Source organism: Microcaecilia unicolor, chromosome 3 (genome assembly GCF_901765095.1).
Source record: "Microcaecilia unicolor chromosome 3, aMicUni1.1, whole genome shotgun sequence".
Lineage (NCBI taxonomy): Eukaryota > Metazoa > Chordata > Amphibia > Gymnophiona > Siphonopidae > Microcaecilia > Microcaecilia unicolor.
This window is the reverse complement of record NC_044033.1, coordinates 213,783,779-213,796,887: the sequence shown is the minus strand read 5'-3', so window position 1 is coordinate 213,796,887 and position 13,109 is coordinate 213,783,779. Positions and strand designations below refer to the sequence as shown.

At 44.5% G+C, this 13,109-nt stretch overlaps 1 protein-coding gene across 1 annotated transcript in view; it reads left to right on the top strand.

The window, feature by feature from the left end:
• The first annotated feature begins 5,346 nt into the window (after positions 1-5,346).
• The window catches only part of LOC115466278 (CCN family member 1-like), a 31,014-nt gene continuing 23,251 nt past the window's right edge, over positions 5,347-13,109 (top strand). The window contains exons 1-2 of the mRNA XM_030197439.1: positions 5,347-5,725; positions 8,694-8,907. Of these exons, the coding sequence (XP_030053299.1) occupies positions 5,669-5,725; positions 8,694-8,907 (271 nt within the window). The 5' untranslated portion in view covers positions 5,347-5,668. The remainder of the gene's footprint in view (positions 5,726-8,693; positions 8,908-13,109) is intronic.

Sequence of the window (13,109 nt, the reverse complement as noted above, 5' to 3'; positions counted from 1 at the left end):
TGCGTAACTGCAAGGGGGCATTCACAGGGAGAGGCACATGGGCGGGGCATGGGCATGTCAAACTTTTACATACAGAGATTATAGAATATTGTCCTTTATGGTTTTTTGTTTATTAGGCTTAATATACCACGTTTCTTATGCAATGGCAAAGCAGTGTACAAATTAAAAACAATCAATAAAAGAGAGGAAAGGAATTACAATTTCAATAGGACACAAAAGCATAATATAAAAGTTGGAGGCTTAGCATAAAAGTAAAAACAACAGGTAATAATTCGAGCAAAAAAATAAAAATAAAATTAAGACTGTAAGTCAAAAGCACAAGAAAAGAGGTGAGTTTTTAGAGCACTCAAATTTAGAAAAAGAGAACTCAAGACATAAATGTTTTGTAAGCGAATGTAAGAGATGGTGCCAGATAAACATGGCCGACGCGCAAGTTGATTCAAGACATGCTAAAGGTACGTTAGGGATACATAAGCGATAATCATCAACAGAATGAAAGACGCGTGTAGGAGTGTATGGAATGATGATAGACAAACAAGCTGGAAGTCCTAATTGTAAAGCTTTGTGTGTTCAAGTAAGAATTTTAAAGTGTATTCGAAAGGCAACCAGTGATACTGCATAAGAAGAGGGGTAACATGATCAGAACAAGTCACATGACAAAGAATTCGAATGGCCGTATTCTATACTGATTGTAACCTATGCAAAAGAGTCTTTGTGATTCTGGCATACACTACATTACCGTAATCCAGCTTCGAAATTACCAAGGGCAGAAGTACTGTCATTTGGGAGGAAAGGTCAAGCTAAGAGCTGAAGTGCTGCAATTAGGCATATGAATTTATGCCTGCCATAGACATGGTGTTCCTGGGGAAAACCTAAATTACATTAATATTCTATAACAGAATCTGGGCTCCCAGATGTTGTTATAGAATTTGTGCTCAGCATGCTGCATTTTGGCGCCTAAATGTTGACACACCTTCTAGAGTTGTGTCTTATGTGTAAAGGGAGCACATGTGTGAAAGGGCACATTCATCTCAAGGACTGTACACTCTTTTCTCAATAATGTGCATATGCATGAACCGTCATACATCAATGTACTATTGGGAAACAGTGCGTCCTCTTTACACATAGTACACACTCTTTAAGAAAAGTGTTTGCTCTCTTATCGACAAATTACATTTTACCGTAAATGATAGCCTGTCTCTGCTCGCCATAACAGAAACCTGGCTCTGCCCTGATGACTCTGCTTCAGTCGCAGCCCTGTGCCATGGCGGTTATCTATTTTCACATACTCCTCGCCCTGCTGGCCGTGGGGGCGGTGTTGGACTACTTCTCTCTCCCTCTTCCAGATTTCAACCCCTTCTTCCACCTCAATCTCACTGTTTGTCCTCCTTTGAAATCCACTCTATCCGCCTTTTCTCTCCTCTGCCTCTTTGAATAGCGGTCATTTATCGTCCCCCTGATAAGTCCCTTTCATTCTTTCTCAGTGACTTTGACGCCTGGCTTGCCTTCTTCCATGATCCTTCCTCCCCCTCTCTCATCCTTGGTGACTTTAATATTCCTGCTAATGATCCTTCCAACTCTTATATTTCCAAGTTACTCGCTTTAACGTCCTCCTGTAATCTCCAACTATGCTCCACCTCCCCCACTCATCAAAATGGTCACTGTCTTGATCTCATCTTCTCCAACTGTTCACCCTCTAGTTTCCTTGCCTCTGATCTTCCCTCCTCTGATCACCATCTTATAACTTTCACACTTAAATCTCCTCCCTCCCAGTCCCGTCCTATCTTATCTAATTTATCTAGGAATCTTCACGATATTGACCCTTCATCTCTATCCTCCCATGTTTCAAACCTCCTCTCTACTGTGGCACCATCCACGTCTGTCAACGAGGCTGTTCTTCTTACAACAATACTCTATCCTCTGCCTTAGACACTCTTGCACCTTTGATGACCCGCCCTGTAAGGCGTACAAAACCCCAACCTTGGCTGACTTCTAATATCCGCTACCTATGTTCCTGTACCCGCTCCGCCGAACGCCTCTGGCGGAAATCTCGGGCCCTTGCTGATTTCTTACACTTTAAGTTCATGCTGACCTCCTTCCAATCTGCTCTTTTACGTGCCAAACAGGATTATTATATCCAACTGACCAACTCTCTTGGCTCTAATCCTCGACTTCTCTTCACCACATTGAACTCTCTCCTCAAGGTGCCCCCTCCCCCAACTCCCCCTTCATTATCTCCTCAGACCCTTGCTGAATTCTTTCACAACAAGGTTCAAAAGATAAACCTTGCTTTCTCTACCTCACCACCTCTCCCTCCACTAGTCCGTTCCCCTCTCTCTCCTTCCCCTCATTCCCTTTCCTCCTTCCTCAAAATGTACCACCTGTTCCTCTGATCCCATTCCCACCCACCTTCTTAATGCCATCTCTCCTGCTCTTATTCCTTTTATCTGTCACATTCTCAACCTCTCACTTTCCACTGCGACTGTCCCTGCTGCCTTTAAACATGCTGTGGTCACACCTTGCCTTAAGAAGCCTTCACTCGACCCTACTTGTCCCTCTAATTACCGACCCATCTCCCTCCTTCCTTTTCTCTCCAAATTACTTGAGCGTGCTGTTCACCGCTGCTGCCTTGATTTTCTCTCCTCACATGCTATTCTTGACCCACTACAATCTGGTTTTCGCCCTCTCCACTCAACCGAAACTGCGCTTACTAAAGTCTCCAATGACCTATTACTGGCTAAATCCAGAGGTCAATATTCCATCCTCATTCTTCTTCACCTTTCCGCTGCTTTTGACACTGTCGATCACAGCATACTTCTCGATACCCTGTCCTCACTTGGATTCCAGGGCTCTGTCCTTTCCTGGTTCTCTTCCTACCTCTCCCTCCGCACCTTTAGTGTTCACTCTGGTGGATCCTCTTCTACTTCTATCCCTCTGCCTGTCGGCGTACCTCAGGGTTCTGTTCTTGGTCCCCTCCTCTTTTCTATCTACACTTCTTCCCTTGGTTCATTAATCTCATCCCATGGCTTTTCCTACCATCTCTATGCTGATGACTCCCAAATCTACCTTTCTACCCCTGATATCTCACCTTGCATCCAAACCAAAGTTTCAGCGTGCTTGTCTGACATTGCTGTCTGGATGTCTCAACGCCACCTGAAATTAAATATGACCAAAACCAAGCTTCTCATTTTCCCCCCCCAAACCCACCTCCCCGCTCCCCCCTTTTTCTATTTCTGTTGATGGCTCTCTCATTCTCCCTGTCTCCTCAGCTCGAAACCTTGGGGTCATCTTTGACTCTTCTCTCTCCTTCTCTGCTCATATCCAGCAGATTGCCAAGACCTGTCATTTCTTTCTTTACAACATCCGTAAAATCCGCCCCTTTCTTTCCGAGCACTCTACCAAAACCCTCATCCACACCCTTGTCACCTCTCGTTTAGACTACTGCAATCTGCTTCTTGCTGGCCTCCCACTTAGTCACCTCTCCCCCCTCCAGTCGGTTCAAAACTCTGCTGCCCGTCTCGTCTTCCGCCAGGGTCGCTTTACTCATACTACCCCTCTCCTCAAGACCCTTCACTGGCTCCCTATCCCTTTTCGCATCCTGTTCAAACTTCTTCTTCTAACCTATAAATGTACTCACTCTGCTGCTCCCCAGTATCTCTCCACACTCGTCCTTCCCTACACCCCTTCCCGTGCACTCCGCTCCATGGATAAATCCTTCTTATCTGTTCCCTTCTCCACTACTGCCAACTCCAGACTTCGCGCCTTCTGTCTCGCTGCACCCTACGCCTGGAATAAACTTCCTGAGCCCCTACGTCTTGCCCCATCCTTGGCCACCTTTAAATCTAGACTGAAAGCCCACCTCTTTAACATTGCTTTTGACTCGTAACCACTTGTAACCACTCGCCTCCACCTACCCTCCTCTCTTCCTTCCCGTTCGCATTAATTGATTTGATTTGCTTACTTTATTTATTTTTTGTCTATTAGATTGTAAGCTCTTTGAGCAGGGACTGTCTTTCTTCTATGTTTGTGCAGCGCTGCGTATGCCTTGTAGCGCTATAGAAATGCTAAATAGTAGTAGTAGTAGTTTACATCTGGGATTGGGAGTTTGTACAGTTGTTTTCTCTATTGTATGTGTACTGTGGTGGGGCCGTGTGTGTGTGGGTGTGTTCTGGGGTTAAGCAGTGTGTGTGGATGTGTGAAGTGGAGAATGACATGGGGACGGGGAGCCGCAGTAACCGTGGGGCTGGGGACGGGGACAGAGCCCACGGGGATGGGGTGGGGACAGGGACAGATCCCATGGGGATGGGGACAGAGCCCGTGTCACTTTCTACTGTGAAGCCTGTTAATGAACTGGACTGTTATTTATGTTTGTTTGATGCAGACAACAATATTTTTATTTTTTGGAAAAACAAGCAAACATGCTGGCCACAACCAGCAAAATTTGCATGGGGGATCCTGTACATCCTGCTACCAGCACATCTTCTAAGAAGACATTTTCTAGTGCAGGAAGGACTGTGGAAGACAGGAGAGCTAGATTGAATCCTGAGATTGTTGACATTATTCAGTTAAAAAATCATAAGAGCGTCATAAGGCATATTTCTCCCCTCTAGGGCATACAGAGTGGGTTGTATTTTGTACCCCTGGACATTTTAACAGGGTGAATTAGAATTCCTTGGGGTAGTAAAAGTCAGCTATTGTTGGGGTTGGAAGGATAGAGGGTGGTGGTGGGAAGGAGGGTTATTATAGCTGCTCATTGTTATTTCTGTTTTCTATTTGTAATTTATACACAACAGTTATATAGCATGTTATTCCTTTTTATACTTTAATAAAAAGATTTAAATATAAAATCATAAGTGTTCAAGGCTTCTGTAGATGAGGACAGAGCCCACGGGGCAGGGATGGAGATGGGGCCTGCGGGGACGGGGTGGGGACAGAGACAGAACCCACAGAGACGGGGTGGGGATGGGGACAAATTTGTCCCCGTGTCATTCTCTAGTGTGACGTTTATACTGCTGTTGTCCGTGTTGTACCTGTTCTGCGGTGCAGCAGTGGGTGTGGGTGTGTGAAACTTGCAGTGCTGTTGCCTGTGCTGTATTTGTTCTGTGGTGGGGCAGTGTATGAGGGACGGGTGCACTGAGTTCAACATCCTTTCTACGAAGTACAGTTCTCTCAAAATATTTTATTTTGTAAAAAAATGGGAGGGATTCAGTAGCCTCTTATAACCTGATTTTGTTTATCTCCTATAGCAGGGAGCTTGTGGTCAGATGCCACAATGAAGCCTCCAGCCTGGAATAGTATTTTAGCATAAACAGAGCACAGAGAGACTGAGGGTAGGGTAGGAGAACATTTATAAAGAGGGGGTGGCCGGGGCCCTTCAGCCGTTCTCTGGAACACTTCAGAGGCTGGACCTACATCAGGAGGGAAGCAGAGGTGGATAGGAGATGTGAGGAAAGATGCACAGGCAGAGATAGATAAACTCAGACAGATGCCAGAGTGACAGAAAAAGTGGATTACAGAGAAACAGGTGAAGTCAGAGCAAGGGAATAGGAGGAAGTTGGGGAGACAATATTTGGGGGTGAGAGAATAGAATCCCTACAAGGAAAGAGGTGAGAGAAAGGTGAGAAGGGAGGAATTACGACTGCGGAGTGAGCAGATCCTTGCCACTACCATGCACCTGGCCCTGACGTTTGTGATGATTGCAGCATGGGTTCAAATCCCCAGCAAGGTATGTACCTTCTCAGCATGGGTCCCAATGCCTGGTTCAGATTTTATAGACTCCTTGGGATGCCCCATCACCTAAACTAATCTCACAGCAACTTGGGGTGTCCCATCACTAGCTCGGATCTCATAGACACTGGGTGGGGGGAAGGGTGCACTGAATTAACTTGCCAGAGTGTTATACACATCTTGACAAGGTTCCCTTTAGTAACATAGTAAATGACGGCAGATAAAGACCGGTACGGTCCATCCAGTCTGCCCAACAAGATAAACTCATTCTACATGGTATGTGATACTTTATACCCGAGTTTGATTTGTCCTTGCCATTCTCAGGGCACAGACCGCAGAAGTCTACCCACCACTGTTCTTGTACTAAAAGTTCTGAAGAGTCTGGAATCCTAAAGAGTTACAAGATTCCACATAGAATCTCAAAGAGTAGCAACATTCCATGTAGAACCCCAAAGAATAGCAAGATTCTGGAACCCTAAAGAGTTACAATATTCGGAATCCCATTAGTAGCAACATTCCATGTAGAACCCCAAAGAGTAACATAGTAAATGACGGCAGATAAAGACCTTAAGCTGTGCATGCACATGGGTCAGAAAGGGAATACACATGCCTAGCAATTATACGCACAAAATTCTTGCTGGCTTTCTTTATTATGAACACAGGCTGTACCATGCACATCGAGTGGAGGCTGAAAACTTGCACATGAGAATAGTGGTATATCAAGAAATAAATGGAAAATGTTTTTCATGTGTACATGGGCCAGCAAAATTTAGAAAGAAGGATTGATCTTGATCTTGAGACAGCTTAGAACATGAGTAGCCATGCTGGGTCAGACCAATGGTCCATTTAGCCCAGTATCCTGTTTCCAACAGTAGCCAAGCCAGATCACAAGTACCTGGCAGAAACCCAAACTGTGGCAGCATTCCAGTCTACAAATCCCAGGTGAAGCAGTTGCTTCCCCATGTCTGTCTCAATAGCAGATGATGGACTTTTCCTCCAGGAATTTGTTCAAACCTTTCTTAAGTTCCAGAGCTTAACTATTCGTTGAGTGAAAAAAAACTTCCTCCTATTGGGTGTCTCAGCATTTAATTCCAGCTGAGTTTTAGCACAAGCTAACAACCCTAGCACACCTTAGTAAAAGACCCCCATACTGCAGTGAGCTTTTGGCTGTCTGTGTCCCTAAAAGTTTGAGTATCATTTCCAAAGGGAGTTATACTAGTTGAGCCTTATCCTCCTGCCTTGTTTTTACTAGATTTTTGTTACTCTTTTTTTGCATCCATTATTATTGTTTGTATTCTGCATGTGAGTTTATTTATTTTTGGTTTTAGTGTTATTTCATTATGTTTTGAAATTGTATTGTTGTTTCATTCTCTTGTAGTTTGGGTTTTGGCACTTGTCTGGAGTGTTGTGGTTTTCATGCCAGTGAGAAATTTACGTAGATAAAGAAATAAATCACCCACATTGATCTCAGAGTGTTCGGAGGGCAGGAGGGCATCATTGGCATTCTTGGTGGGGAGGGGGGCAGGAGCTTACATAGTAACATAGTAAATGACGGCAGATAAAGACCTGTACGGTCCATCCAGCTTGTCACTGATTTTGCTAGGAATTTTGTTAAACAGGAGCTGTTGCTTTGAGGCAGCCTTTAGTGTAGGGGTCATAGACAGGGGTTTGCTGTGTGTTCTGATGGTGGGTTAACACATTTATACCTCCATCTTTCTCTGCAGAGATGTGTGTTCAGCCCTAGTTATTCGTTTAAACTGGTGATTCTCAACCCAATCCTTTGGACACATTCAACCAGTTGGGTTTTCAGGATAACCACAATGAATATGCAGAAGATAAATTTGCATACAAGAGATGCAGTACATGAGGGCGATTTCCACCTTATTCACCCCTATTGTGAATCCTCTGTGCCCTTTCCTTACTCCCAGAAAGCTGAGGATCCTCTTTGCCCATCTAAGGTTTCATCCATCATGTCCGAACCCAACTACTGAGGATCTTCTGTGCCATTCCAGATTTTACAACTAAAGAATTTCTGTGACCATCTCCAGCTGTACCCCTCTTTCCCTCACTGCATATTCATTGTGGCTATCCCCCCAAACCCCACTATTGAGGTCTTTACATTGGCTTCCAACCATGGCACGAACGAATAGACTTTAAGATCGGTACCTTGGCTTATAGAATATTATTTGGACAAGCTCCATCTTACTTAGGCTGGATCCGAAACCTTACCATTCAAAAAAGGCTTTTTATTCTACTCTCCATTATCAAGTTGTACATATCTGGAATTACTATAACGAAAATAGGTTCTTATCCTGTGTTTAGAAATTGTTTATAGACCTATTTTTTAAGGAAATACTAAAGTCAATACACTTACCCCCCCCCCCCCCCCCCCCCCGTTTACTAAGCCACACCAGCTGCTGCCAAATGGCAATGCCGACACAGCCCTTTCAAAGTGAATGGGCAGTGTCATAAGTACATAAGTATTGCCACACTGGGACAGACCAAAGGTCCATCAAGATCCAGGTCACAAATACCTGGCAAGATCCTGAAAAAGTTCAATACATTTTATGCTGCTTATCCCAGAAATAGCAGTGGATTTTCCCCAAGTCAAGTTAATAATGGTCTATGGACTTTTCCTTTAGGAAGCAGTTCAGACCTTTTTTAAACCCCGCTAAGCTAACTGCCTTTACCACATTCTCTGGCAACGAATTCCAGAGTTTAATTAGTGCATGGCAGTCACTAGCATGGCTTAGTAAAGAGGCGGGTTAAAGTTTGTACAATTCTGGTTTGCTACAAGTAATTCCTGATGATTATATGGCTTCTTCTATCTACTGTATGGTCCAGAGGACTGGATTGAGAACCCCTGGTTTTAAAGAACACTTTTTAATCTGAGTTGTTATCAAATTTCTAGCTTCCAAGCCTTGATTCTCCATGCTTCATGTCTGTTTTCTCTATGCTGTGCACAGGTTCAAGCGATATGTCCTCTGGACTGTTCTTGCCCCCCAAGCCTGCCTTGCCCTCCTGGGGTGCCCTCCCTTCCAGATGGCTGCGGTTGTGGCTGCCAGGTCTGTGCCGCACAGCTGGGTGAGGAATGCAGTGAGCTGTCACCCTGTGACTCCAGCCAGGGACTGCGCTGTGACCTTGGCAACGACCTCGAACGTCAAGAAGGCTTCTGCACGGGTGAGATACTGAAATCTTATGCAGAGGAAGTGATAACCCAGGGCTCTTCCTGGTGTTTTACCACTTGCTCACAAGATATGCTGCACAAAAGTTCCCATTTCCTGTTTTTAACTGGACTTAGAAATGAACCACAGGTCCTTACATTCTGCAGAATTTTTTTTTTTGTAGTTGTTGTTATGGAAGGTTTTTTTTTTTTTTTTTAGAACAGTTTCAAGGAAAACATGATGCTTTACTCATAAGCCCCTGGATATCTTTATCTGTTTGTTCTCTTAAGCCATCTGTCTGTAATTATTTTAATGTTAATATTTTTGATCATTTAAGGCTGCACCCAGGAGGGCAGTCATTTTGGGAGAAGAGAAACACATGCACATCAGGTTCTGCTTGCCTCCCGTGCCCTTGTGTGCTTGAGATGTTATTTTCAGTACTTTGTGGGATGTCGTGGCTGCTGTTTTCCAGAAGTATCATGCCAATGACGTGGCTGAAGCAAAGTGGAGTGAGCAATACAAATGGACCTTTTCAGTTTTACTATCCATTAAAGCAAAAATACAGTTAACATAAAATATAACAATTCCAGGGTCGATATTCAAAGTGATTTAACTGGCCACAAATGGCTCTTGGCCATTCAATCGCTTATTCAAGGCTATCCACTGATATTCTGCAGCGCCGGCACTTAACTGGTTAATGCCACTGACTATCACCACAGACTGCTAAACTCAAAGCCAGCTATTTTGTGGGTGGTCCAGGGTTGGAGTCTGCACTATTCAGTGTGATATTCAACACTTAAGCACCTAAGTTTAGTGATTAGCATAAGAACAACATAAGAACATCAGAGTAGCCATACTGGGTCAGACCAATGGTCCATCTAGCCCAGTATCCTGTTTCCAATAGTGGCCAATCCAGGTCACTTGGCAGAAACCCAATTAGCAGCAACTAGAACCCCAAAGAGTAGCAAGATTCCGGAAACCTAAAGACTAACAAGATTCTATGCACAATCTCAAAGAGTGGCAACATTCCACATAGAACTCCAAAGAATAGCAAGATTCTGGAATCCTAAAGAGTAACAAGATTCCATTCAGAATCTCAAAGAGTAGCAAGATTCCGTGCTACTAATCCCATGTCTGTCTCAATAGCAGACTATGGACTTTTCCTCCAGGAATTAGTCCAAACCTTTTTTTAAACCCAGATACGTTAACCGCTGTTACCACATCCTCCGGCAAAGAGTTCCAGAGCTTAACTATTCGTTGAGTAAAAAATTATTTCCTCCTATTTGTTTTAAAAGTATTTCCATGTAACTTCCTCGAGTCTTTGTACTTTTGGAACAAGTACAAAATCGATTTACTTCTACTCGTTCTACACCCACTCAGGATTTTGTAGACCTCAGTCATATCTCCCTTCATCCGTCTCTTTTCTAAGCTGAAGAGCCCTAACCTCTTTAGCCTTTCCTCATACGAGAGGAGTTCCATCCCCTTTATCATTTTGGCCACTCTTCTTTGAACCTTTACTAATTCCGCTAGATCTTTTTTGAGATCCGGCGACCAGAACTGAACGCAATACTCAAGGTGCGCTCGCGCCATGGAGCGATACAAAGGCATTATAGTATTTTTGATCTTATTTACCATCCTTTTCCTAATAATTCCTAGTATCCTGTTTGCTTTTTTGGCCGCCGCGCAAACAGAGCAGAAGATTTCAGCTTATTATCTACTATGACACCCAGACGTTTTTCTTGAGCGCTAATCCCCAAGGTGGACCCTAGCATCAGGTAACTATGATTCAGATTATTCTTTCCAATGTGCATCACCTTGCATTTGTCCACATTAAATTTCATCTGCCATTTGGACGCCCAGTCTTCCAGTTTCCTAAGGTCTTCCTGCAATATTTCACAATCTGCACGTGTTTTAACAACCTTGAATACTTTTGTATCATCTGCAAATTTGATCACCTCACTCGTCCTTCTGATTAACTTAGACTGTGTAAAAGTTAGTCCTATTTTTATGCAGTGTCGCTTTTGCAATTAAGTGCTGAACATTGCACTTAACACATAAAAAAAATAGCCATTTGCATAAACCTGGATATTCAAGGTGTCCAGACATGGCTCAACATGGATCATCTTTAAAATATGAGTTACCGTTTACTAAATCATATATGGTTTATCACCTTCCTACATGCTACAACTAAATGATTTACCTTCACGTAATACCTCACGCTCCATCATCCAAACTGCAATTCTTACAAATCAATCCTTGTTGCAGGCTTCACATATCAAAGTACCAAACTTTCTCTACCCAAGCAATTAAGGTACTTAGAAGATTGTCTGAGATTCTGTAAATTACTAAAGGTTTTTCTATTAAGTACATATCTTATCAAAAGACAATAAACTAAGGTTGCCAACTCTCTTATATGTTTCAACGTAACCAATACTCTTGCCTTATAATTAATTATCTGTCTGAGATTGAAGGGGGGCAGACTCAAGAAAAATGTCAGGAAGCATTTTTTCACGGAGAGAGTGGTGGATACTTGGAATGCCCTCCCGCGGGAGGTGGTGGAATGGATCCTCAGAAGCTTAGCCGAGATTGGGTGGCAGAGCCGGTGGTGGGAGGCGGGGCTGGTGGTTGGGAGGTGGGGCTAGTGCTGGGCAAGACTTCTACGGTCTGTGCCCTGAAAATGGTGTATACTGATCAGGGTAAGGTATACACAGGAAGTAGCACATATGAGTTTATCTTGTTGGGCAGACTGGATGGTCCATGCAAGTCTTTTTCTGCCATCATCTACTATGTTACAATGTTATTATGACTGTATCATATTATGTTTTTTTCTTGAATGTAAACCACATTGAACCTGAGCTTGTTTGGGATAATGTAGGATACAAATGTAATAATAATAATAATATTGAATTATCGCTGGTGGTAGTAGCTAAAAAATGTTCACTGCCATTGGCTGAATATCGACCCCTACATTACTAGCAGGGCCAGTCTTTTCAATTGAGGGGCCCTGTATAGACCAGTTTGGTGCTTCACCTCCCCCCCAGCCCACCCAGGACCAAGGCCACCGCCGCGCCGCAGTCCCCAGTCTCTACCCGCCCACCCCCGACCCTGTTGACAGCCCCCTTCCGTCCGCCACCGGGCCGGGCCCCCTGCATTCAAATCACAGTGCCTCACCTCCATGTGAAAGCGCAGCAGCGGCAGATCACCTCCCATTCGGGCCTTCCCTCCCTGTGTCCCGCCCTCGCGGGTGAGACCAGGGACTGCGGCACCGGGCCCCCCTTGGAGGCCCGGGGAATTTTGTCCCCCCTGCCTCCCCCCCTCTCAGCGGCCCTACCCAGGACTCAAGATTTCAAATGAGATGTAAGAGCTGCGGCAGAAGCAGTATAAAGCATCATTGCTCAGGAGCACGATTACCGAGGAGGGGAAGGGAGATGGAAAGGAAAAATAAGCTTTAACTTTTGGTCAGCCACCAATTACAAAGCTGACTCAGTTAATCACAGGGCCTCTAAAAGTGCAAGGCCCTGTGTGGCCGCCCCTGTTTAAAGTCGGCCCTGATTACGAGATCTATGTAGAAACCTATAACGGCAGATAAGGGCCAAATGGCCCATCCAGTCTGCCTTTCCTCAGTAACCACTAACTCCTCCTTTTCCTAAGGGATCCCATGTGCCTGTCCCAAGCTTTCTTAAATTCTGGCACAGTCTTCGTCTCCGCGACCTCCACTGGGAGGCCATTCCACACATCCACCACCCTTTCTTTGAAAGAGATTCCTCCTAAGCCTGTTCCCTCTTAACTTCATCCTATGCCCTCTCATTCCAGAATTTTCCTTCATATGAAAAAGGCTCACTTCCTGTACATTAACACCACTGAGGTATTTAAATGTCTCTATCATATCCCCTCTCTCCCGCCACTCTTCCCTCGTGTACATGTTGAGGTTCATGAGTCTGTCCCTATATGTTTTATGACAGAGACCGCTGACCTGTAGTTGCCCTCTGGACCATCTCCATCCTGTTTTTATCTTTCCATAGGTGCGGTCTCCAGAATTGCACGCAGTACTCTAAATGGGGCCTCAACAGAGACTTATACAAGGGCACCATCACCTCTTTGTTCCTGCTGGTCATCCCTCTGCTTATGTACCAAAACATCCTTCTGGCTTTGGCCGTCACCTTTTCTACCTATCTGGCCACCTTTTAAGTTCACCAGGCACAATCACCCCCAAGTCCG